Source organism: Pristiophorus japonicus, chromosome 16 (assembly GCF_044704955.1).
Source record: "Pristiophorus japonicus isolate sPriJap1 chromosome 16, sPriJap1.hap1, whole genome shotgun sequence".
Lineage (NCBI taxonomy): Eukaryota > Metazoa > Chordata > Chondrichthyes > Pristiophoridae > Pristiophorus > Pristiophorus japonicus.
In genome coordinates, this window is record NC_091992.1 from 134,506,135 (window position 1) to 134,530,694 (window position 24,560).

A 24,560-nucleotide genomic window follows, 5' to 3' on the forward strand; every position below is an offset into this window, starting at 1 on the left:
GGACCCTCCGCTGCTCCCCCTCCGAGGCCGATGTACCCTCCCTGGGGCGTGGGGCCCAGGACTGACGCTGTGACTCCGGATGGGGTTTGACCCGAGCTCTGTACAACTGCAGCATAGCTTTCTCCCCTTTGTATTCTAGCCTGCCTTGATCCCACCACTGAACTGAGGCACACAGAGGGAAAGGCGGACACTTCCTGGCTTTATACTCATGCCGTTCCCCAGTGGCAACGTACCATTGCACTGCAGGAGCCCAGATAACAGACGGCCTGCCCGCTATCTTGGCTGGAAGGGTCGGCATGCCGTTGCAGGTCGCCAGGGCAGATTCAGGTTCCGCCGTGAGTCCTCCACAGTCGAATATCCAGCTGACACTATCGAGGATCACATGTAAACGGGTTTTGGCCCCCAGACACCCAAATTCCACCAAGAGTCCGCCCCCTTCAGAAGAGATGGGGATTTAAACGACACTGGATCAGGTGTCCCTGGCCCGTTACTACAACAACAACGTACATTTATATAGTGCCCTTTATTGTAGTAAAAGATCCCAGGGCGCTTCACAGGAGCGATTATCAAACAGAATTTGACACCGAGCCACAAAAGGAGATATGAGGGCAGGTGACCAAAAGCTTGGTCAAAGAGGGAGGTTTTAAGGAGCATCTTAAAGGAGAGAGTTAGAGAGGCGGCGAGGTTTAGGGAGGGAATTCCAGAGCTTAGGTCCAGGCAGCTGAAGGCACAGCCACCAATGGTGCAGCGACGAACATTACTGGAGACCGTTTGGCGGCAGGTTGTGTACCTCTCATTTGTAACACCCGCCAGGTCCTCGCCGTTCACTTCCAGGATTAAGTCCCCAGCCTGCAAGCGACCTGAAACAGAAGCAAGTATTGGAGCTGGGTTGTGACTGGCAACGTCTTGACTCTATATTACCGCGAGTCCTGCAGAGGTCCCAACACACCCCTTATCCTGCGTCGTTGCAGCTCCTCCGCCCGACGGTTTGCTCCCTGGCCTCACAGCAGAACTCACTGGCGAATCAACAGGAACATTGCAGCTGGTGCAGACTGACCGGAATGGAAAACATCCCTACTCATAAAGCCAGGTCCAAACCACCCTCAACTCAAGCCAGGCCCAGGCCCAGGCTCAGATCCGGGTCCGACACTCTCCATTCAGAAGCCAGGCTGAGGCCCAATGTCCGCAAGCCTCAAGCCAGACCCTGGCACAGACTACCCTCTCCTCATAGGTCCCACTTGCTCATAGGCAACGGTAGCATACCTGGACTAATGATCCAGAGGCATGTGTTCAAATCCCACCACAGCAGCTGGGAAATTAAATTCAGTTAATTAAATTAATCTGGAATAAAAAGCCAGGATCAGTATTGGTGACCATGAAACTACAGGATTGATATAAAAACCCTCTGGTTCACTAATGTCCCTTAGGGAAGGAAATCTGCCGTCCTTACCCGGTCTGGCGTAAATGTGTCTCCAGGTCCACAGCAATTTGTTGACTCTGAAACGGCCTAACAAGCCACTCAGTTGTACCAAACCTACAAAGAACAGCGGTTCAAGACGGCGGCTCACCACCACCTTCGAGGGCAGTTAGGGATGGGCAATAAATGCTGGAGACACCCACATCCCCAGGAAGGAATAAAAAACAAGTTTAAACATTATGGATACCAACGGCAGGAACGACACTAGTTCTGACCGTCCGTCCGCCCTGGAAACGGGAGATTGGAGCGTTGGAATGTGACTACACATCGGCCCGCGGTTACAAGATCCTCAGTTACCCTGGCTCGGTGACAGTTCTCGGACTGGCTCTGTGCTTTCACACTCGATCAAAGACATGAGGTTGCGTTGAGTCACTCACTGCACACACGGGATGGGGCTTCAGGGCTAACGGAGGGTTTTCGGGAACTCGGTGAACTTACAATAGGAGTAGCAAAGACTGAGTGTGGAGCAGCTGCCTCCCTTATATAACATTTAAAACCACAGGGCAACTCAGGAGGACACACTGTCCCTTTAAGCTTGACTGGCAGTGTGAGGATCCCACTCTGCAACATATACCAGATATTCACCTCCCTCTCCTTCAGCCACCAACAACTAGGTTGGCATAGGATTCACAGCACACACAGGCCATTCGGCCCAACTAGTCCAGGAGAGCACTGTCCAATGAGGAGAACTCGTGTAGATTGGGCCTATACTCTCGAGTTTAGACGAATGAGGTGTGATCTCATTGAAACGTACAAGATTCTGTGGGGGATTGACAGGGTGGATGCTGAGAGGTTGTTTCCCCCGGATTGGGGAGTCTAGAACCAGGGGCCACAGTCTCAGGATAAGGGCTCGGCCATTTAACACTGAGATGAGGAGGAATTTCCTCACTCAGAGGGTAGTGAATCTTTGGAATTCTCCGCCCCAGAGGGCTGTGAATATATTCAAGGCTGCGATCGATTAGATTTTTGGAATCTGGGGAATCATGGGATATGGAGATCGAGCAGGAAAGTCCAGCTGAGGTAGAAGATCAGCCATGATCTTACTGAATGGTGGAGCAGGTTCAAGGGGCCGAATGGCCAACTCCTGCTGCTGTTTCTTACTTTCATTTGCCGGTGTTTATGCTCCACACCAGCCCCCTCCCACCCTATCCTTCTATTCCCTTCTCCCTCATGTGTTTATCCAGCTTCCCCTTAAATGCATCGATACTATTCACCTCAATCCCTCCCTGTGGCAGTGAGTTCCACATTCTCACCAATCGTGCTCCTTGACTTGCCAATGGATATTCTCACCGTGTGGTGCGTTACTGGGGCATGCGGACTGGGAGGTTGGATTCACTGTGCATGCCAAGTGAGCTGGTCTCGGTCAGCGCGGCCATGGGGAGGTACGATCGGCCTCCTGCTCCCGATCGCCGTCCAGGGACGGCTGACAGAGACCGCTCGGGCACTCAGACACCAGGCGAGGGGTGGTGTCGAACGGGCCACTCTGCTGATGTGGATTATCTCCGTACATCCACCCCTCACAATTTGCAATGTTCCAAACTGCAGCCAGGTTAAGACCAGCATCTCCGTGGATTCGTTGCCTTTTGAGGCAGGAAGGAAAATGTGATGAGGTCCTCGGTCCCGCGGATTATTCCCGTCTCTGCCGTTGAAGAATGGTACGGTGGGGGAATGAGGGGCTTCAGCTATGTGGAGAGACTGGAGAAGCTGGGGTTGTTCTCCTTGGTTTAGGGGCAATTCAATCAAGGTGTTCAGAATCATGAAGGGTTTTAATAAGGTAGGTAGGGAGAAACGGTTTCCAATGTCGGGAGGATCAGTAACCAGAGCACACAGATTTTAAGGTAATTGGCAAAAGAACCAGAGGAGAGATGAGGAGAATGTTGTTGTTAGGCAGCGAGTTGTTGTGATCTGAAATGCGCTGCCTGAAAAGGTGATGGAAACAGATTGAATCGTAGCTTTCAAAAGGGAAATGGATAAATACTTGAAAAGGAGAAATTTGCCAGGCTGTGGGGGAAACTAATTGAATACAAAAGCAAAATACTGCAGAGGCTGGAAACCTAAGCTAATGGGATTGCTCTTTCAGAGCCAGCGCAGGCACGATGGGCCAAACGGCTACAAGATTCGATACTAATGATTTAGTGCTGCAATACCAGTGGAGCGAAACAGCCCTGTTATCGCAGGCAGCGCGACACAAATGCACTGACACTAGAACGTGCCCCATTACCGACACATACTGCCGGAGAATCTTGAAAAGTCGTTCGTGACTTTGTACCAAGTAAAATATTTCAAGGATGAGTTTGTTGCCTCAAACACTTTGCACTTACCGTCGCTTGCGGCTATTCCTCTCTGCAAAACACGCTTGACGTAGATTCCATATTCCTCGCCGGTTTGTTCTTTAAACCCGCCGATAACTTTAATACCTAAAACAGAGAAAGAACCATTTCTTTACTCTGCTGAAACCCTCATTCATGCCTTTGTTACTGCCAGACCTCTCCTGGCTGGCCTCCCAGGTTCTACCCTCCATAAACTCAAGCTCATCCAAAACTCTGCTGCCCTGTGTCCGACCTCGCGCCAAGACCCGCTCACCCATCACCCCCTGTGCTCGCTGCTCCGTGTCCTAACTCGCACCGAGTCCCGCTCAACCCATCACCCCCTGTGCTCGCTGCCCCGTGTCCTAACTCGCACCGAGTCCCGCTCAACCCATCACCCCCTGTGCTCGCTGCCCCGTGTTCTAACTCGCACCGAGTCCCGCTCACCCATCACCCCCTGTGCTCGCTGCCCCGTGTCCTAACTCGCACCGAGTCCCGCTCACCCATCACCCCCTGTGCTCGCTGCCCCATGTTCTAACTCGCACCGAGTCCCGCTCACCCATCACCCCCTGTGCTCGCTGCCCCATGTTCTAACTCGCACCGAGTCCCACTCACCCATCACCCCCTGTGCTCGCTGCCCCATGTTCTAACTCGCACCGAGTCCCGCTCACCCATCACCCCCTGTGCTCGCTGCCCCGTGTCCTAACTCGCACCGAGTCCCGCTCACCCATCACCCCCTGTGCTCACTGACCTACATTGGCTCCCGTTCCGGCAACACCTCAGAAATTTGGAATTCTCATCCTTGTTTTCAAACCCCTCCATGGCCTCGCCCCTCACTATCTCTGTAATCTCCTCCAGCCCCACAACCGCGCCCCACCCCGCGATTTCTGCGCTCCTCCAATTTTGCCCTCTTGCACATCCCTGATTATAAATCACTCCACCATCGGTGGCCGTGCCTTCAGCTGCCTGGGCCCCAAGCTCTGGAATTCCCTCCCTAAACCTCTCCGCCTCTCTCTCCTCCTTTAAGATGCTCCTTAAAAATCTACCTCTTTGACCAGGCTTTTGGTCACCTGCCCCAATATCTCCTTATGTGGCTCGATGTCAAATTATGTCCAATTACGCACCTGTGAAGCACCCTGGGATGTTTTTACTACACTATAGACGCTGTATAAATGCAAGTAGTAATTGTTATTGAACCAGGGATCAGGCCACATCTTGGTCGAGACAATGTTGGAGAGGTTGGTGAGGCCTATAAAAGGCCCAGCGGGAGAGTGAGGTGGCGGCAGTTGGAACAGCGCGAGTCCGGGGTTGGTGAGGCCTATAAAAGGCCCAGCGGGAGAGTGAGGTGGCGGCAGTTGGAACAGCGCGAGTCCGGGGTTGGTGAGGCCTATAAAAGGAGTGCTTGTGCAGCTACAGGGAGAAGGCAAAAAAAGAAGTAAAAAGAAACAGAAAGGTGACGTCACAGCCAAACGGGTAAGTGATTGGTGAGTAGTTTTTCTTTCTTCTCTTTAACAGTGAGTAAACTTTAGCATTGTTGTTGCCTATCTAAAGGTTAAGTCATGGCAGGAGAGCTCGGTCGCGTGTTATGCTCCTCCTGTACCATGTGGGAACTCAGGGACGACTCCGGTGTCCCTGACGACTATGTGTGCAGGAAGTGTATCCACCTCCAGCTCCTGACGGTCCGCGTTGCGGAGTTGGAATTGAGGGTGGATTCACTCTGGAGCATCCACGATGCTGAGAATGACGTGAGTAGCACGTGTAGCGAGTTGGCCTTACCACAGGAGAAGGGTCCACAGCCAGATAGGGAATGGAAGACCAGCAGGAAGAGCAGTGCAAAGAAGGTAGTGCAGGGGTCCCCTGTGGTCATCCCCCTGCAAAACAGATACACTGCTTTGAGTACTGTTGAGGGAGATGACTCATCAGGGGAGGGCAGCAGCAGCCAAGTTCATGGCACCGTGGCTGGCTCTGCTGCACAGGAGGGCAGGAAAAAGAGTGGGAGAGCAATAGTGATGGGGATTCAATTGTTAGGGGAATAGATAGGCATTTCTGCGGCCGCAACCGAGACTCCAGGATAGTATGTTGCCTCCCTGGTGCAAAGGTCAAGGATGTCTCGGAGCGGGTGCAGGACATTCTAAAAAGGGAGGGAGAGCAGCCAGTTGTAGTGGTGCACATTGGTACCAACGACATAGGTAAAAAAAGGGATGAGGTCCTACGAAGCGAATTTAAGGAGCTAGGAGCTAAATTAAAAAGTAGGACCTCAAAAGTAGTAATCTCGGGATTGCTACCAGTACCACGTGCTAGTCAGAGTAGGAATCGCAGGATAGCTCAGATGAATACGTGGCTTGAGCAGTGGTGCAGCAGGGAGAGATTCAAATTCCTGGGGCATTGGGACCGGTTCTGGGGGAGGTGGGACCAGTACAAACCGGACGGTCTGCACCTGAGCAGGACCGGAACCAATGTCCTAGGGGGAGTGTTTGCTATTGCTGTTGGGGAGGAGTTAAACTAATATGGCAGGGGGATGGGAACCAATGCAGGGAGACAGAGGGAAACAAAAAGGAGACAAAAGCAAAAAATAGAAAGGAGATGAGAAAAGTTGGAGGGCAGAGAAACGCAAGACAAAGAACAAAAAGGGCCACTGTACAACAAAATTCTAAAAGGACAAAGGGTGTTAAAAAAACAAGCCTGAAGGCTTTGTGTCTTAATGCAAGGAGTATCCGTAATAAGGTGGATGAATTAACTGTGCAAATAGATGTTAACAAATATGATGTGATTGGGATTACGGAGACGTGGCTCCAGGATGATCAGGGCTGGGAACTCAACATTCAGGGGTATTCAACATTCAGGAAGGATAGAATAAAAGGAAAAGGAGGTGGGGTAGCATTGCTGGTTAAAGAGGAGATTAATGCAATAGTTAGGAAGGACATTAGCTTGGATGATGTGGAATCTATATGGGTAGAGCTGCAGAACACCAAAGGGCAAAAATCGTTAGTGGGAGTTGTGTACAGACCTCCAAACAGTAGTAGTGATGTTGGGGAGGGCATCAAACAAGAAATTATGGGTGCATGCAATAAGGATGCAGCAGTTATAATGGGTGACTTTAATATGCACATAGATTGGGCTAGCCAAACTGGAAGCAATACGGTGGAGGAGGATTTCCTGGAGTGCATAAGGGATGGTTTTCTAGACCAGTATGTCGAGGAACCAACTAGGGGAGAGGCGATCTTAGACTGGGTGTTGTGTAATGAGAGAGGATTAATTAGCAATCTCGTTGTGCGAGGCCCCTTGGGGAAGAGTGACCATAATATGGTGGAATTCTGCACTAGGATGGAGAATGAAACAGTTAATTCAGAGACCATGGTCCAGAACTTAAAGAAGGGTAACTTTGAAGGTATGAGGCGTGAATTGGCTAGGATTGATTGGCGAATGATGCTTGAGGGGTTGACTGTGGATGGGCAATGGCAGACATTTAGAGATCGCATGGATGAACTACAACAATTGTACATTCCTGTCTGGCATAAAAATAAAAAAGCGAAGGTGGGTCAACCGTGGCTATCAAGGGAAATCAGGGATAGTATTAAAGCCAAGGAAGTGGCATACAAATTGGCCAGAAATAGCAGCGAACCCGGAGACCGGGAGAAATTTAGAACTCAGCAGAGGAGGACAAAGGGTTTGATTAGGGCAGGGAAAATGGAGTACGAGAAGAAGCTTGCAGGGAACATTAAGACGGATTACAAAAGTTTCTATAGATATGTAAAGAGAAAAAGGTTAGTAAAGACAAATGTAGGTCCCCTGCAGTCAGAATCAGGGGAAGTCATAACGGGGAACAAAGAAATGGCGGACCAATTGAACAAGTACTTTGGTTCGGTATTCACTAAGGAGGACACTAACAACATTCCGGATATAAGAAGGGTCAGAGGGTCTAGTAAGGAGGAGGAACTGAGGGAAATCCTTATTAGTCGGGAAATTGTGTTGGGGAAATTGATGGGTTTGAAGGCCGATAAATCTCCAGGGCCTGATGGACTGCATCCCAGAGTACTTAAGGAGGTGGCCTTGGAAATAGCGGATGCATTGACAGTCATTTTCCAACATTCCATTGACTCTGGATCAGTTCCTATCGAGTGGAGGGTAGCCAATGTAACCCCACTTTTTAAAAAAGGAGGGAGAGAGAAAACAGGGAATTATAGACCGGTCAGCCGGACATCGGTAGTGGGTAAGATGATGGAATCAATTATTAAGGATGTCATAGCAGCGCATTTGGAAAGAGGTGACATGATAGGTCCAAGTCAGCATGGATTTGTGAAAGGGAAATCATGCTTGACAAATCTTCTGGAATTTTTTGAGGATGTTTTCAGTAGAGTGGACAAGGGAGAACCATTTGATGTGGTATATTTGGACTTTCAGAAGGCTTTCGACAAGGTTCCACACAAGAGATTAATGTGCAAAGTTAAAGCACATGGGATTGGGGGTAGTGTGCTGACATGGATTGAGAACTGGTTGTCAGACAGGAAGCAAAGAGTAGGAGTAAATGGGTACTTTTCAGAATGGCAGGCGGTGAGTAGTGGGGTACCGCAAGGTTCTGTGCTGGGGCCCCAGCTGTTTACATTGTACATTAATGATTTAGACGAGGGGATTAAATGTAGTATCTCCAAATTTGCGGATGACACTAAGTTAGGTGGCAGTGTGAGCTGTGAGGAGGATGCTATGAGGCTGCAGAGTGACTTGGATAGGTTAGGTGAGTGGGCAAATGCATGGCAGATGAAGTATAATGTGGATAAATGTGAGGTTGTCCACTTTGGTGGTAAAAACAGAGAGACAGACTATTATCTGAATGGTGACAGATTAGGAAAAGGGGAGGTGCAACGAGACCTGGGTGTCATGGTACATCAGTCATTGAAGGTTGGCATGCAGGTACAGCAGGCGGTTAAGAAAGCAAATGGCATGTTGGCCTTCATAGCGAGGGGATTTGAGTACAGGGGCAGGGAGGCGTTGCTACAGTTGTACAGGGCCTTGGTGAGGCCACACCTGGAGTATTGTGTACAGTTTTGGTCTCCTAACCTGAGGAAGGACATTCTTGCAATTGAGGGAGTGCAGCGAAGATTCACCAGACTGATTCCCGAGATGGCGGGACTGACCGATCAAGAAAGACTGGATCAACTGGGCTTGCATTCACTGGAGTTCAGAAGAATGAGAGGGGACCTTATAGAAACGTTTAAAATTCTGATGGGTTTAGACAGGTTAGATGCAGGAAGAATGTTCCCAATGTTGGGGAAGTCCAGAACCAGGGGTCACAGTCTAAGGATAAGGGGTAAGCCATTTAGGACTGAGATGAGGAGAAACTTCTTCACCCAGAGAGTGGTGAACCTGTGGAATTCTCTACCACAGAAAGTTGTTGAGGCCAATTCACTAAATATATTCAAAAAGGAGTTAGATGTAGTCCTTACTACTAGGGGGATCAAGCGGTATGGCGAGAAAGCAGGAATGGGGTACTGAAGTTGCATGTTCAGCCATGAACTCATTGAATGGCGGTGCAGGCTAGAAGGGCCGAATGGCCTACTCCTGCACCTATTTTCTATGTTTCTATGAAGGAAATGGCTGCCGACCTCGTTCGGGCGTCGCTCACTCGGGTTAAAGCACGTGGCGGACTTTCCAACAAACTTAAAGCTACATGTAACTGGCTGCTGGCACTGGTTACAGACTCCACACGCTAATGATGAACAAGCATTAGTTCGCAATTCTCACTGCATCGCCCTTTCCAACAAGAGTCCCTTTGTCCTGTAATTGAGATGGATCCTAGGAGAGAGAGAGGTTTACACTTACCCAGGCCATTCTCACAGTCAGAGAATACAACTCGATATACGGCTCGATTGATTCCATGGGGACCCATAATAGTCCTAAAGAAAATACATATACACCACTGGTTACGCATGTTTCAAAAAAATCTACCAGAGAATCTATAAACGGTTCCGATACTTTCACAGTGACAAGAAGCTCGACACCATCCAGGACAAAGCAGCCGTTTGATTGGCCCCCCATCCACCACCTTCAACACTCACTCCCTCCACCACCGGCGCCCCCTGGCTGCAGTGAGTACCATCTACAAGATGCACTGCAGCAACTCGCCAAGGCTTCTTCGGCAGCACCTCCCAAACTCGCGACCTCTACCACCTAGAAGGACAAGGGCAGCAGGTGCATGGGAACACCACCACCTCCACGTTCCCCTCCCAGTCACACACCATCCTGACTTGGAAATATATCGGCCGTTCCTTCCTCGTCGCTGGGTCACAATCCTGGAACTCCCTCCCTAACAGCACTGTGGGAGCACCTTCACCACACGGACTGCAGCGGTTCAAGAAGGCGGCTCACCTCCACCTTGTCAAGGGGCAGTTAGGGATGGGCAATAAATGCCGGCCTTAGCAGGGATGCCCACGGCCAGAGAATGAATAAAAATGTGCCTCTTTGCACCCTTTGCCTTATACTGCGTCCCCTGGCCTGGCTATTGTGATACGGCCAAGGTCATTAGCCTCCCTTTGGGGACAATGGGCAGCTTCCAGTCAGAACCCCTCCTTCAACAACCCCTGCATGTTACTGCAGTCCTTCTACCCCACTCCAATTTTCTTCCCTCCCTCTCCTGAATCCAGTCACGAATCCCAGGATACGGTGCTTTAGATGCCACTGTGAGGGGGACTAACCATAGGCTGGTACAGGTTTCTTCTTGCATGTCGCACCTGCTCCTTTTTATTCACTCCTGGGATGTGACCGTCGCTGGCAAGGCCGGCATTTGTTGCCCATCCCTAATTGCCCCTCGAGAAGGTGGTGGTGAGCCGCCTTCTGGAACCGCTGCAGTCCGTGCGGTGAAGGTGCTCCCACAGTGCTGTTAGGGAGGGAGTTCCAGGATTGTGACCCAGCGACGATGAAGGAACGGCCGATATATTTCCCAGTCGGGATGGTGTGTGACTCGGGAGGGGAACGTGGAGGTGGTGGTGTTCCCATGCGCCCGCTGCCCTTGTCCTTCTAGATGGTAGAGGTCGCGGGTTTGGGAGGTGCTGCCGAAGAAGGTGACGCTGCAGGCACTGCCAGCTGACAGGGCAATGAATCAGTGTGAAACCGTGACACTGGAAGTTGGTATAGGTGATGTGTGATCCTGTGTCAGAGTGGGGGACTTGGAATGTTCGATTTATGGCAATACTGCACAAAAATGAAGATCCTGAATTGCAAGTTCAAAGTGCAGCAAGAAATCGCTCCCTTCCCCTCTGCACATTGAGCAGAGCCAACCACTAACTTGTTGTCGTGGGCCGCAGTCACAAAGTCACAAGGTAGGAGTAGAAGGGGAAGGTCGTTTGAGCTCGTCCCTCCAAAAAGCCTACAGTCTCCCAGTCACAGCAGCCAACCTTTTCTGAAATGGCCCCAGGGTTTGTGTCTCCAGTACCTCACCAGGGGTCTGTTCCACGTGTTGCTCAAGCGGTGCGTGTGTAAAAATCCCCAAGGGCCAGTCTTGGAATCTGCAACCCACTGCACAGGCTGTGGATCTGTTTCCAGGGAGCTACAGCCACGCGACTCTGGGCCCGCGCTGGGCAGAGGCCAGCGAAAGGAGAAAATAAATGGTAGGATACACATTAAATGGTAGGACACTGAGAAGTGTAGAGGAACAGAGGGACCTTGGAGTGCAGGTCCACAGATCCCTGAAGGTAGCAGGCCAGGTGGATAAGGTGGTATACGGGATACTTGCCTTTATTGGCCGAGGCATAGAATACAAGAGCAGGGAGGTTATGCTTGAACTGTATAAAACACTGGTTAGGCCACAGCTGGAGTACTGCGTGCAGTTCTGGTCACCACGTTACAGGAAAGATGTGATTGCACTGGAGAGGGTACAGAGGAGATTTCCGAGGATGTTGCCTGGACTGGAGAATTTTAATGATAGGGAAAGATTGGATAGGCTGGGTTTGTTTTCTTTGGAACAGAGGAGGCTGAGGGGAGACCTTATTGAGGTGTATAAAATTATGAGGGGCCTGGATAGAGCGGATAGGAAGGACCTATTTCCCTTAACAGAGGGGTCAACAACCAGGGGGCATAGATTTAAAGTAATTGGTGGAAGGTTTAGAGGGGATTTGAGGGGAAATTTCTTCACCCAGAGGGTGGTGGGGGTCTGGAACTCACTGCCTGAAAGGAAGGGTGGTAGAGGCAGAAACCCTCACCACATTTAAACAGTACTTGGATGTGCTTGAAGTGCTGTAACCTGCAGGGCTACGGACCGAGAGCTGGAAAGTGGGATTAGGCTGGGTAGCTCTGTCGGCTGACACGGACACGATGGGCCGAAATGGCCTCCTTCCGTGCTGTATGTTTCTATGATTCTATATGAAAATACTCTCGGACCAGTGGGCCTGTTTAAATCGGATCCTTTCACCCGCAGTACAAAGGTGAAAGCCCTCCCAATAGAATCCCCTCGCCTTCCTGTGCTGGAGGGCAAGAGAAACGAAGAGAAGCGAACCCCAGCCTGCTCCACATCCCACAGCCAGGCCAGCCATGAACACCAGCTCACAGACACGGGTCTGGTGGGAGCCACAAAAGATGGGGAAGGACTTCAAGTGACTCCTGGGCCAAATCGTCAGTACCATTGGCTTTGGGGGGAAGAGACAGCCCCAGATTGCCGCTGCTCTCTGTGGCTCCGGACTTCACTCCTGAACGGCCTCGCTCCAATTTATGATGTCTCTTGTTCTTGATTCCACCCACCAGAGGAAATCGTCTCTCTCCATCTACCCTCTCAACCCCTTTAAACACCTCAGTCAGAGCACCCTTTAGTCTGCTATACTCAAGGGAATACAAGTCAAGTCTATGCAGCCTGTCCTCAGAATTTAACCCTTTCAGCCCCAGTATCAGTGGTAAATAACGGATGTCACTGTACCTATTTCCAAAAACTCCTAAACTTAAAAACATTTGCACACAGATTTGGAGAAATCGCTGAGAAGTTAAATTATTTAAGAATAAAAGCTCCGATTGTGAAAATCACAGGATGATTATGGAGATAAAAATAAGGTGCGATTGCTGCAAATACACAACAGGTCCATCAACAAATGGTGTTCTGGTTCTCAATAAGGGTCTCTGCCCAAAACATTAACCTCTTTCCAGATACTGACAGGCAGGTAGTGTATTACCATCACTTTATGATTAACTTTAATCTGACAGTGGCTTTCTCTAACTCCCAACTTATTTGAATCCTGTAGATGTTGTAACACATTGGAGTTCATCTGAGTGCAAGGCGGAGTGCCCTAAAGCAGTCTATTCCTGTTCAGAGAGCTACGTGTTTCCAAAAGAATATGCCAATGGTCGCTGTATTATCCCATAAACCCATCAAACAGTTCAGTGGGATGGCAGAGGGGCATACAGGGGGAAGGTACAAAGCCAGGCTGCATGCCCAGCTGCTGTGAATCCATCAGTCCCACACACTTTGTACAGGAACTGTTCAATAACCCAGGCATCTCCCCTTCCCGCCCCACCCCACCCCACCTCCCCACTGATGGGGGACGAAGGAGGGGAGATTTACTGAAAGCAATTGCGAGATCAATTCCGATAGGTCACACCGATGATCCGAACAGAGATGCTGTCAGGATCAACACATTTATAATAACTTCGGAATCTGGGTGTAGCAAAGATCAGTTGGTGCAACTTTCTTTGCCCGGATCGCGGAACATTCGAACTGGTTCCATTCTCGGGGAACCCAGGCCGCAGGCACAGTTTGCACTGGCTGGGCCAAGCAGGCCAGACCCAGTGTATGACTGAGCCCTCCGCTGGGCAACTCTTTACTGTTTAATGTCATCAGTTAAACCTGCCGCCTGCTCTAGCCCTCACCGACAGACAGACAGGGACCTCACCGACAGACAGACAGACAGGGACCTCACCGACAGACACAGACGCGGACCTCACAGACAGACACAGACGCGGACCTCACAGATAGACAGACGCGGACCTCAGACAGACAGACGCGGACCTCACCGACAGACAGACAGACGCGGACCTCACAGACAGACAGACGCGGACCTCACAGACAGACAGACAGACGCGGACCTCACAGACAGACAGACGCGGACCTCACCGACAGACAGACGCGGACCTCACCGACAGACAGACGCAGACCTCACAGACAGACAGACACGGACCTCACCGACAGACGCAGACCTCACCGACAGACAGACGCGGACCTCACAGACAGACAGACACGGACCTCACCGACAGACACCAGCCTCACACAGACTTCACAGATACACACACACACACACAGAGACACAGACACAGACACAAAGACACACACACAGACACAGACACACACACACACAGACACACACACACAGACACACACACACACACAGAGACACACACACAAAGACACACACAGACACAAAGACACACACACACAGAGACACAAAGACAGACACACACAGAGACACAAAGACAGACACACACAGAGACACAAAGACAGACACACACACACACAGACAGACACACACACACACACAGAGCCACAAAGACAGAGACACACAGAGACAGACACACACACACACAGACACAGACAGAGCCACAAAGACAGAGACACACACACACAGAGCCACAAAGACAGAGACACACACAGGCACACAGAGCCACACAGAGACAGACACACACACAGACGTACCAGTATAAAAGGGACAAGCCATCAAAGCGCTCCGTTTTCTCTGGCTGTAAAGACATGGTGGAGAGTGGGCCGAGAGACAGAGCCCGCTGTGTTGGGCGGGGGGGGGGGATCCCGGCGGTTCGGTGCCTCAGCGGCCGGCTGCTGCCTCGGGCATGGCACGGACGAGCCGTGGGACGGTGGATCAGACAGTAAGGACAAGGTAGGGGTTGGCTACAGCTCGGGAGGCGGCCCCTGACGACACGGGCCAGCCAAGTTGAGCAGCAGACGTTGTGCTGCAGCTTATCCGCTGAGCTGTGCCTGCTCGCTGCTGGACCCGCCTGGGACAGCTCTCACACACAACTTGCATTCATATAGCGCCTGCCATCACCTCAGGGCGTCCCCAAGCGCTTCGCAGCCAATGAGGGACTTTTTGAAGTGTCACTAGTTGTAGCACAGGGAGGGGGCAAACCAATTTGCGCACAGCAACACCCCACAAACAGCAATTAAACAAATGACCAGATTATCTGCTGCTTATTGATGTTGGTTGGGGATAAATATTGGTCAGGGCACCCTTTATTAGGCTCTGTAACTGAGATTTGAAAGGATTCGAAACTACTTCATACTCAATAATCTCCCAAATCCTTTATGTGAACTCCACACGACTCCAGTTACTACATTTAATTTCTTTCCAGACACAGGACTGCCCAAAGTCAAGTGAGGCTAATCTCTCGTTTGGGGACTGCAGAATGAATAAGCAAGTTTCAGTTAACATCAATCTGATTTTGCGGTTGATAAAATAATCTCTTAGGCAGTCCCTCGAAGTTGAGGTTGACTTGTGACTTTCACATACAACACAGATTTAAAGTAATTGGGAGAAGGATTAGAGGGGACATGAGGACAAATGACTTCACCCAGAGGGTGGTGGGGTCTGGGGAACTCACTGCCTGAAAGGGTGGTAGGGGCAGAAACCCTCACCACATTTAAACAGTACTTGGATATGGACTTGAAGTGCCGTAACCTACAGGGCTACGGACCAAGAGCGTGAAGGTGGGATTAGGCTGGGTAGCTCTTGGTCGGCCGGCACGGACACGATGGGCCGAATGGCCACGTGTTGTAATTTTTCGATGATTCTATGAACACACACTGGGTAGAAGGGAAAGATTCACTCCCGCCTGGTGCTGTGTGCCTCAGTGCCCTCTCCCGCACAGAACAGTACATCTATAGCGAGAACATTCATTTGTACATTCTCACGTCCTCGGGACATCCGAAAGACCTTCACGCTTGTCAGCCGTGGCCCAGTGGGCAGCATCTTCGCCTCTGAGTCAGAAGGCTGTGGGTTCAAGTCCCGCTCCAGGCACTTTAGCACACAAATCTAGGCTGACACTCCAGTGCAGTACTGAGGGAGCGCCGCACTGTCGGAGGGGCAGTACTGAGGGAGTGCCGCACTGTCGGAGGGGCAGTACTGAGGGAGTGCCGCACTGTCGGAGGGGCAGTACTGAGGGAGTGCCGCACTGTCGGAGGGGCAGTACTGAGGGAGCGCCGCACTGTCGGAGGGGCAGTACTGAGGGAGCGCCGCACTGTCGGAGGGGCAGTACTGAGGGAGCGCCGCACTGTCGGAGGGGCAGTACTGAGGGAGAGCCGCACTGTCGGAGGGGCAGTACTGAGGGAGCGCCGCACTGTCGGAGGGGCAGTACTGAGGGAGCACCGCACTGTTGGAGGGGATGTCTTTTGGGAGAGACATTAAACCGAGGCCCCATCTGCCCTCCCAGGTAGACATAAAAGATCCCATGGCACTATTTCGAAGAAGAGCAGGGGAGTTCTCCCCAGTGTCCTGGCCAATATTTATCCCGCAGTCAACATAACAAAAACAGATTATCTGGTCACTATCACATTGCTGTTTATGGGAGCTTGCTATGCACAAATTGGTTCTTGCGTTTTCTGCATTACAACAGTGACTACACTTCCAAAAAAAAGTACTTCATTGGCTGTAAACGCTTTGGAATGTCCTGTGGTGGTGGGGACGGTAAAACCAACATGGATGAAAAGGGAAGTCATGAATAGTGCAATGGAGGATGAGCAACGTGTAAGAGTGCATTACAAGCTCAGGATCTGCGTGCAAGTAAATGTGTCTCGTTTTACAAGTCCAGCCAGCCAACTTCAGTATCAGCTCTCAGCCACTACATGTCACTGCAACAACTTGCATTTATATAGCACCTTTAACATAATAAACCATCACAAGGCGCTTCACAGATAACATACTATAGATTCTCACAAAAGAACATAAGACACTGTGTAAAGACTGTCCCAATACAGGTACCTGGTCATGAAAACACCTGGATCCTCGGGGGTAGTGTCAGCACCCACCTTTGTTGAAGCCTGGCTAATGTCACTGTGGAAGGCCCCTCCTCGAGCCAATCAGTTCAAAGATCCTACGAAAGAAAGGAATTTGAATGTCTAGCAAGACAGTGGCACTTACAGCCAGCACAAGGAGTGTGCACAGGTTGGGGCAGGGAGTCTAGACTGTACCTCCGTTCCTCCCACCATACAAGGGAAATCTGCTGTATCTCTGTATAGCTATCCACGATATAAAAATCCTGCTTCTGCGTACACTTCCTATCAGCTTTTTCCATTGTAAATTCCTATGGAAAGTGCTGTGTAAACATGTCACGCTGTAATCACACTCTCCTGCCAGTAGTGGCGCTATAGCACCTGTTTTGCCTCTCCCAGCTCCTCAGCCTGTGTTGTAGAGAAACTCCTATCATAAGAACAGAGGAAATAGGAGCAGGAGTAGCCCCTTGAGCCTGCTCCGCCATTCAATGAGATCATGGCTGCTCTTTGACCTCAACTCCACCTTCCCGCCCGATCCCATATCCTTTGATTCCCCTAGAGTCCAAAAATCTATCGATCTCAGCCTTGAACATAATCAATGATTCAGCATCCACAGCCCTCTGGGGTAGAGAATTCCAAAGATTCACAGCCCTCTGAGTGAAGACATTTCTTCTTATCTCAGTCCTAAATGGCCGACCCCTTATTCTGAGACTGTGACCCCTGGTTCTAGATTCTCCAGCCCGGGGAAACAACCTCCCAGCATCTACCCTGTCAATTCCCCTCGGAATCTTGGATGGTTCAATGAGATCACCTCTCATTCTTCTAAACTCCAGAGAGTATCGGCCCAAACTGCTCAATCTCTCCCCGTAGGGCAGCCCTCCCATCCCAGGGATCTACCAATCAATCCTTCAGTCAAGTCCACTTCTCTGCTTCCCCAAGCAGCAAGTTTTGCTTTTAACTATAATAAAATATAAACTCCAAGTATAGGGCAGATCATGGCCAACGATCTCTCATCAGTTATTATAGGACCCTCGGAATTGCTAGACAACAAAAGACAAGGTCCATCTAGTTTGTCTTCTATCATCCTGGTAGTTGCATGATACAATAATCGAGGTGTTGCTTTTACTGAGGGGCAACCTGATAGAGGTCTTTAAGATTATGAAAAGGTTCGATAGGGTAGATGTAGAGATGCTTCCACTTGTGGGGGAGACCAGAACTAGGGCCATAAATATCAGACAGTCACTGATAAATCCAATGGGGAATTCAGGAGAAACTTCTTTACCCAGAGAGCGGTGAGAATATGGAACTCGCTGCCACAGGGAGGGGTTGAGATGAATAGTATCGATGCATTTAAGGGGAGGCTGGATAAACACATGAGGGAGAAAGGAATAGAAGGATATGGTGATGGGGTGAGATGGAGAGGGGTGGGAGGGGGCTGGTGTGGAGAATAAACCCCGGCACGGAGCGGTGGGCCCAATGGCCTGTTTCTGGGCTGTATGTAAATCTACAATGGGGACAAAATATCTGTGAACCCTGGTTCCATTTCCCCACGCTCTAATCTTGCTTCACTTGAAGATCACACTCGGTCTTGACTCCGTGTATGTCATAAGAAATAGGAGCAGGAGGAGGCCATTTCAATAGATCATGGCTGATCTGATCTTGGCCTCAACTCAGCCTCACCCATCACCCCTGCGCTCGCTGACTTACATTGGCTCCCAGTTTGGCAACGCCTCCATTTTAAAATGATCATCCTTGTTTTCAAATCCCTCCACGGCCCCCTCCCGATGCCACGCTTTAGGATGTCAACTAGCAGTGTGAGAAAGGTTTTATCAAGAAATCAAGTTATTGTTGAAGGCCCATAGTAAAAAGCTGAAAAGATTAGCAAAGTAGATGGAGGAGAGGCAAAGTAGTGGGCAGATGGCAGCAAGTTGGGATTTTACCGGCTTGTTGATTTTAGAAGGAAGGGAAGAGGGAGGTGTGGAGTTCCACAAGGTTGAGGTCACAGGGAAAATGCATTAGAATAAAACACATGACAACAACTTGCATTGATATATCACTTGTAACGTGGTCAAATGTCCCAAGGTGCTTCACAGGAGTGTAATCAAAGTGACACTGAGCCACTGAAGAAGATATTGGGAAAGGTGATTAAAAGCTTGGTCAGAGAGCTAGGTTTTAAGGAGGCATGTTATCCTGTGGGTAATACACTGCGTGTCATCCGTGCCTTTGTTACCTCCAGACTTGACAATTCCAACGCACTCCTGGCTGGCCTCTCACACTCTACTCTCCCTAAATTTACGGTCACCCCTTATGCTCGCTGCCCGTGTCCTAACTCGCACCGAGTCCCGCTCACCCATCACCTCCTGTGCTCACTGCCCCGTGTCCTAACTCGCACCGAGTCCCACTCACCCATCACCTCCTGTGCTCACTGCCCCGTGTCCTAACTCGCACCGAGTCCCGCTCACCCATCACCCCCTGTGCTCACTGCCCCGTGTCCGAACTCGCACCAAGTCCCGCTCACCCATCACCTCCTGTGCTCACTGCCCCGTGTCCTAACTCGCACCGAGTCCCGCTCACCCATCACCCCCTGTGCTCACTGCCCCGTGTCCGAACTCGCACCCAGTCCCGCTCACCCATCACCCCCTGTGCTCGCTGCCCGTGTCCTAACTCGCACCGAGTCCCGCTCACCCATCACCCCCTATGCTCACTGCCCCGTGTTCTAACTCGCACCAAGTCCCACTCACCCATCACCCCCTGTGCTCACTGCCCCGTGTCCTAACTCGCACCAAGTCCCACTCACCCATCACCCTCTGTGCTCACTGCCCCGTGTCCTAACTCGCACCAAATCCCGCTCACCCATCACCCCCTGTGCTCGCTAACTTACACTGGCTCCCAGTTTGGCAACACCTCAATTTTAAAATTCTCATCCTTGTTTTCAAATCCCTCCATGGCCTCGTCCCCTCCCTAACTCTGTAACCTCCCTCCAGCCTCACAACCCTCCGAGATCTCTGCGCTCCTCCAAATTCTGGCCTCTTGAGCATCCTCAATTTCCATCACTGGTGGCCGTGCCTTCAGCTGCCTGGGCCCCAAGCTCCGGAATTTCCTCCCTAAACCTCTCTACCTCTCTTTCCTCCTTTAAGACGCTCCTTAAAACGTACCTCTTTAACCAAGCTTTTGGTCACCTGCCCTAATATCTCCTTTGTGGCTCGGTGTCAAATTTTGTCTGATAACGCTCCCATGAAGCACCTTGGGACATTTTACTGCGCTAAATAAATGCAAGATGTTGTTGTGTGAGACACACTGCAGCCTGTTTATTTCACAACAGATTATATCAAAAACCGTGTCCTCTGTGCACTAGAACTTCCTAAACAAGTACAGATTTGTTTCAGAGTGTGAAGCCGGGACACTGTAATTATGTAAACAGTATTTTGCACCCTCCTGCTAGGTTATAATGCAGACAGGGTATGGTAATTGGTTTAGTGCGTTCTCAGTCACAATACATGCAACACCCTTGTTCCTGTCCCATGAAATACAGCAACACCTGGGCAATGAGACACCGAGGACCTCTATGGGAAAAGTTGCTAACAGCATTGGACGACAGCCGTACAGTAGAACTCTGCAGTGGTAACAGATGATGTTGCAGGCAACCAGGTATTAAATACAAAACTCAGGAGACAATCATGTTACATAAGAACATAAGGATTAGGAGCAGGAGTCAGCCATTCGGCCCCTCGAGCCTGCTCCGCCATTCAATAAGATCAAGGCTGATCTTCTACCTCAACGCCACTTTCCTGCACTGCCCCCATATCCCTTAATATCCAAAAATCTATCGATCTCTGCCTTGAATATAATCAACGACTGAGCCTCCACAGCCCTCTGGGGCAGAGAATTGCAAAGATTCACCACCCTCTGAGTGAAGAAATTCCTCCTCATCTCAGTCCTAAATGGCCGAGCCCTTATCCTGGGACTGTGACCCCTGGTTCTAGACTCCCCAGCCCGGGGGGAAACAACCTCCCTGCATCTACCCTGTCAATCCCTGGCAGAATTTTGTATGTTTCAAAACATGTTGGAAATTAAAGAAAAAGTTGGATGCAGCACGGTGGATTTGAGTTGGGATTGATCTGTAGTTTCTGATACAGGTACTTCCTCTTTCTGTTCAAGAACTGCAAAGCAGCATTAACACTTTCTCCTCAATGGAACTCTGACATTTCAGGACAGTACGTGACCAAGCCAAGTTCTTTGCACCCATTCCCTGCACCTTTCCCACATCCTGCAACTGTATAGGGTATTGGTAAGGCCGCACCTGGAGTACTGCGTGCAGTTTTGGTCACCTTACTTAAGAAAGGATTTACTAGCTTTGGAGGGGGTACAGAGACGATTCACTAGGCTGATTCCGGAGATGAGGGGGTTACCTTATGATGCTAGATTGAGTAGACTGGGTCTTTACTCGTTGGAGTTCAGAAGGATGAGGGGTGATCTTATAGAAACATTTAAAATAATGAAAGGGATAGACAAGATAAAGGCAGAGAGGTTGTTTCCACTGGTCGGGGAGACTAGAACTAGGGGGCACAGCCTCAAAATACGGGAGAGCCAATTTAAAACCGAGTTGAGAAGGAATTTCTTCTCCCAGAGGGTTGTGAATCTGTGGAATTCTCTGCCCAAGGAAGCAGTTGAGGCTAGCTCATTGAATGTATTCAAGTCACAGATAGATAGATTTTTAACCAATAAGAGAATTAAGGGTTACGGGGAGCGGGCGGGTAAGTGGAGCTGAGTCCACGGCCAGATCAGCCATGATCTTATTGAATGGCGGAGCAGGCTCGAGGGGCTAGATGGCCTACTCCTGTTCCTAATTCTTATGTTCTTATCCTGTCATTGCTTCCACTCCTGAAGCCGAGACATTTGTTAACCTGTTCTGTGCCAAACACTTTTATATTCAACACCTTTTAACGGCTTGTAAAGTATAAGCATATCCAAGAATAGTATACCGCTGCTATATCTGCAAACACCTTGCTCACACTCCTGGATAAGGATACAAGAATATATTTGCTATCTGCGAGGTGATCACGCTCTCCCCTCCATTTTCCATCCTCCTTTTGGTTGCAAATTTTCCTTCTGTCTTTTTTCCCTCAATACTACTTCCCCCGATCAAGGGGTAAGGAGGGAAAGCAGGAAAGGGGTACTGAAGTTGCATGATCAGCCATGATCATATTGAATGGTAGCTGTCCTTCATGAAAGGACATTAATGAACAAGTTGGGTTTTTACGACAGTCCAACAGCTTCATGGTCACAAATTTCACCACGGTGGGGCCCAATCTGACCCACCCCCGGGCAATGGGGCCCAATCTGACCCACCCCCGGGCAATGGGGACCCCAGACCCACCCTCGGGCAATGGGGACCCCAGACCCACCCCCAGGCAATGGGGACCTCCGGACCCACCCCCGGGTAATGGGGACCCCAGACCCACCCCCGGGCAATGGGGACCAATCTGACCCACCCCCGGGCAATGGGGACCCCAGACCCACCCCTGGGCAATAGTGACCCCCGGACCCACCCCCGGGCAATGGGGCCCAATCTGACCCACCCCCGGGCAATAGTGACCCCCGGACCCACCCCCGGGCAATGGGCACCAATCTGACCCACCCCCGGGCAATGGGGACCCCAGACCCACCCCCGGGCAATGGGGCCCAATCTGACCCACCCCCGGGCAATGGGGCCCAATCTGACCCACCCCCGGGCAATGGGGACCTCCGGACCCACACCCGGGCAATGGGGACCCCAGACCCACCCCCGGGCAATGGGGCCCAATCTGACCCACCCCCGGGCAATGGGGCTCAATCTGACCCACCCCCGGGCAATGGGGCCCAATCTGACCCATCCCCGGGCAATGGGGCCCAATCTGACCCATCCCCGGGCAATGGGGCCCAATCTGACCCATCCCCGGGCAATGGGGCCCAATCTGACCCACCCCCGGGCAATGGGGACCAATCTGACCCACCCCCGGGCAATGGGGCCCAATCTGACCCATCCCCGGGCAATGGGGCCCAATCTGACCCATCCCCGGGCAATGGGGCCCAATCTGTCCCACCCCCGGGCAATGGGGACCAATCTGACCCACCCCCGGGCAATGGGGACCTCCGGACCCACCCCCGGGCAATGGGGCCCAATCTGACCCGTCCTCGGGCAATGGGGCCCAATCTGACCCACCCCCGGGCAATGGGGCCCAATCTGACCCACCCCCGGGCAATGGGACCCAATCTGACCCACCCCCGGGCAATGGGGACCCCCCAGACCTGCCCCCGGGCAATGGGGACCCCAGACCCACCCCCGGGCAATGGGGACCCCAGACCCACCCCCGGGCAATGGGGCCCAATCTGACCCGTCCTCGGGCAATGGGGCCCAATCTGACCCACCCCCGGGCAATGGGGCCCAATCTGACCCATCCCCGGGCAATGGGACCCAATCTGACCCGTCCTCGGGCAATGGGGCCCAATCTGACCCACCACCGGGCAATGGGGCCCAATCTGACCCACCCCCGGGCAATGGGGCCCAATCTGACCCATCCCCGGGCAATGGGGCCCAATCTGACCCACCCCCGGGCAATGGGGACCAATCTGACCCACCCCCGGGCAATGGGGCCCAATCTGACCCACCCCCGGGCAATGGGGACCAATCTGACCCACCCCCGGGCAATGGGGCCCAATCTGACCCACCCCCAGGCAATGGGACCCAATCTGACCCGTCCTCGGGCAATGGGGCCCAATCTGACCCACCCCCGGGCAATGGGGCCCAATCTGACCCACCCCCGGGCAATGGGACCCAATCTGACCCGTCCTCGGGCAATGGGGCCCAATCTGACCCACCCCCGGGCAATGGGGCCCAATCTGACCCACCACCGGGCAATGGGGCCCAATCTGACCCACCCCCGGGCAATGGGGCCCAATCTGACCCACCCCCGGGCAATGGGGCCCAATCTGACCCACCCCCGGGCAATGGGGACCCCAGACCCACCCCCGGGCAATGGGGCCCAATCTGACCCACCCCCAGGCAATGGGGCCCAATCTGACCCGTCCTCGGGCAATGGGGCCCAATCTGACCCACCCCCGGGCAATGGGGACCCCCCAGACCTGCCCCCAGGCAATGGGGACCCTAGACCCACCCCCAGGCAATGGGGACCCCAGACCCACCCCCGGGCAATGGGGACCCCAGACCCACCCCCGGGCAATGGGGACCCCAGACCCACCCCCGGGCAATGGGGACCCCCCAGACCCACCCCCAGGCAATGGGGACCTCCGGACACACCCCCGGGTAATGGGGACCCCCCAGACCCACCCCCGGGCAATGGGGACCTCCGGACACACTCCCGGGTAATGGGGACCCCCCAGACCTGCCCCCGGGTAATGGGGACCCCCCCCCCCGGGGTCTCCCAGTGCCCCCCGATGCCGGGGTGAGGCGGGGACGCGAGCCGGGCCCGGTGCCCCCCCTCCCGCTCGCGCTTTCACGCCGTCGCCCACCTGTGGCCTGGGCCCGCGCTCCTCTCCCGGGCTCTGCGCAGGCGCAAGCGCGACGCCCGCTGGGACTTGTAGTTTCGCAAACTCCGCCCGGCAGTGCGCAGGCGCAGTACCGCCCCCCCTGGAGGGAGATGGAGAGGGAGATGGAGAGGGAAGGAGATAGAGTGAGGGGAGATAGAGATAGAGATAGAGAGAGGGGGCTTGGGGAAGACAGACAGACGGAAATGGCAGGGTCGGTAGTTGGGGTGGGGTCGGTGGGCGGGGGTCCCAGCACAGTATCCCACCCCCTTCCAAACAATAA

General features: G+C 52.1%; 1 protein-coding gene across 7 annotated transcripts in view; it reads right to left on the reverse strand.

The window, feature by feature from the left end:
• Window positions 1-24,314, reverse strand: part of stxbp4 (syntaxin binding protein 4) — a 205,537-nt gene extending 181,223 nt beyond the window's left edge. For 2 of the 7 annotated variants that reach the window (XM_070857963.1, XM_070857966.1), the window contains exons 1-5: window positions 24,263-24,314; window positions 16,743-16,854; window positions 9,601-9,674; window positions 3,799-3,894; window positions 791-860 (exon numbers count right to left, since the gene is read on the reverse strand). In XM_070857963.1, the coding sequence (XP_070714064.1) occupies window positions 791-860; window positions 3,799-3,894; window positions 9,601-9,674; window positions 16,743-16,750 (248 nt within the window). In that variant the 5' untranslated portion in view covers window positions 16,751-16,854; window positions 24,263-24,314. Of the gene's footprint in view, window positions 1-790; window positions 861-3,798; window positions 3,895-9,600; window positions 9,675-16,742; window positions 16,855-21,735; window positions 22,092-24,262 lie in introns of those variants that run through there. The other 5 variants (XM_070857960.1, XM_070857965.1, XM_070857962.1 and 2 more) reach the window with 5 other exon arrangements.
• Window positions 24,315-24,560: the final 246 nt, after the last annotated feature.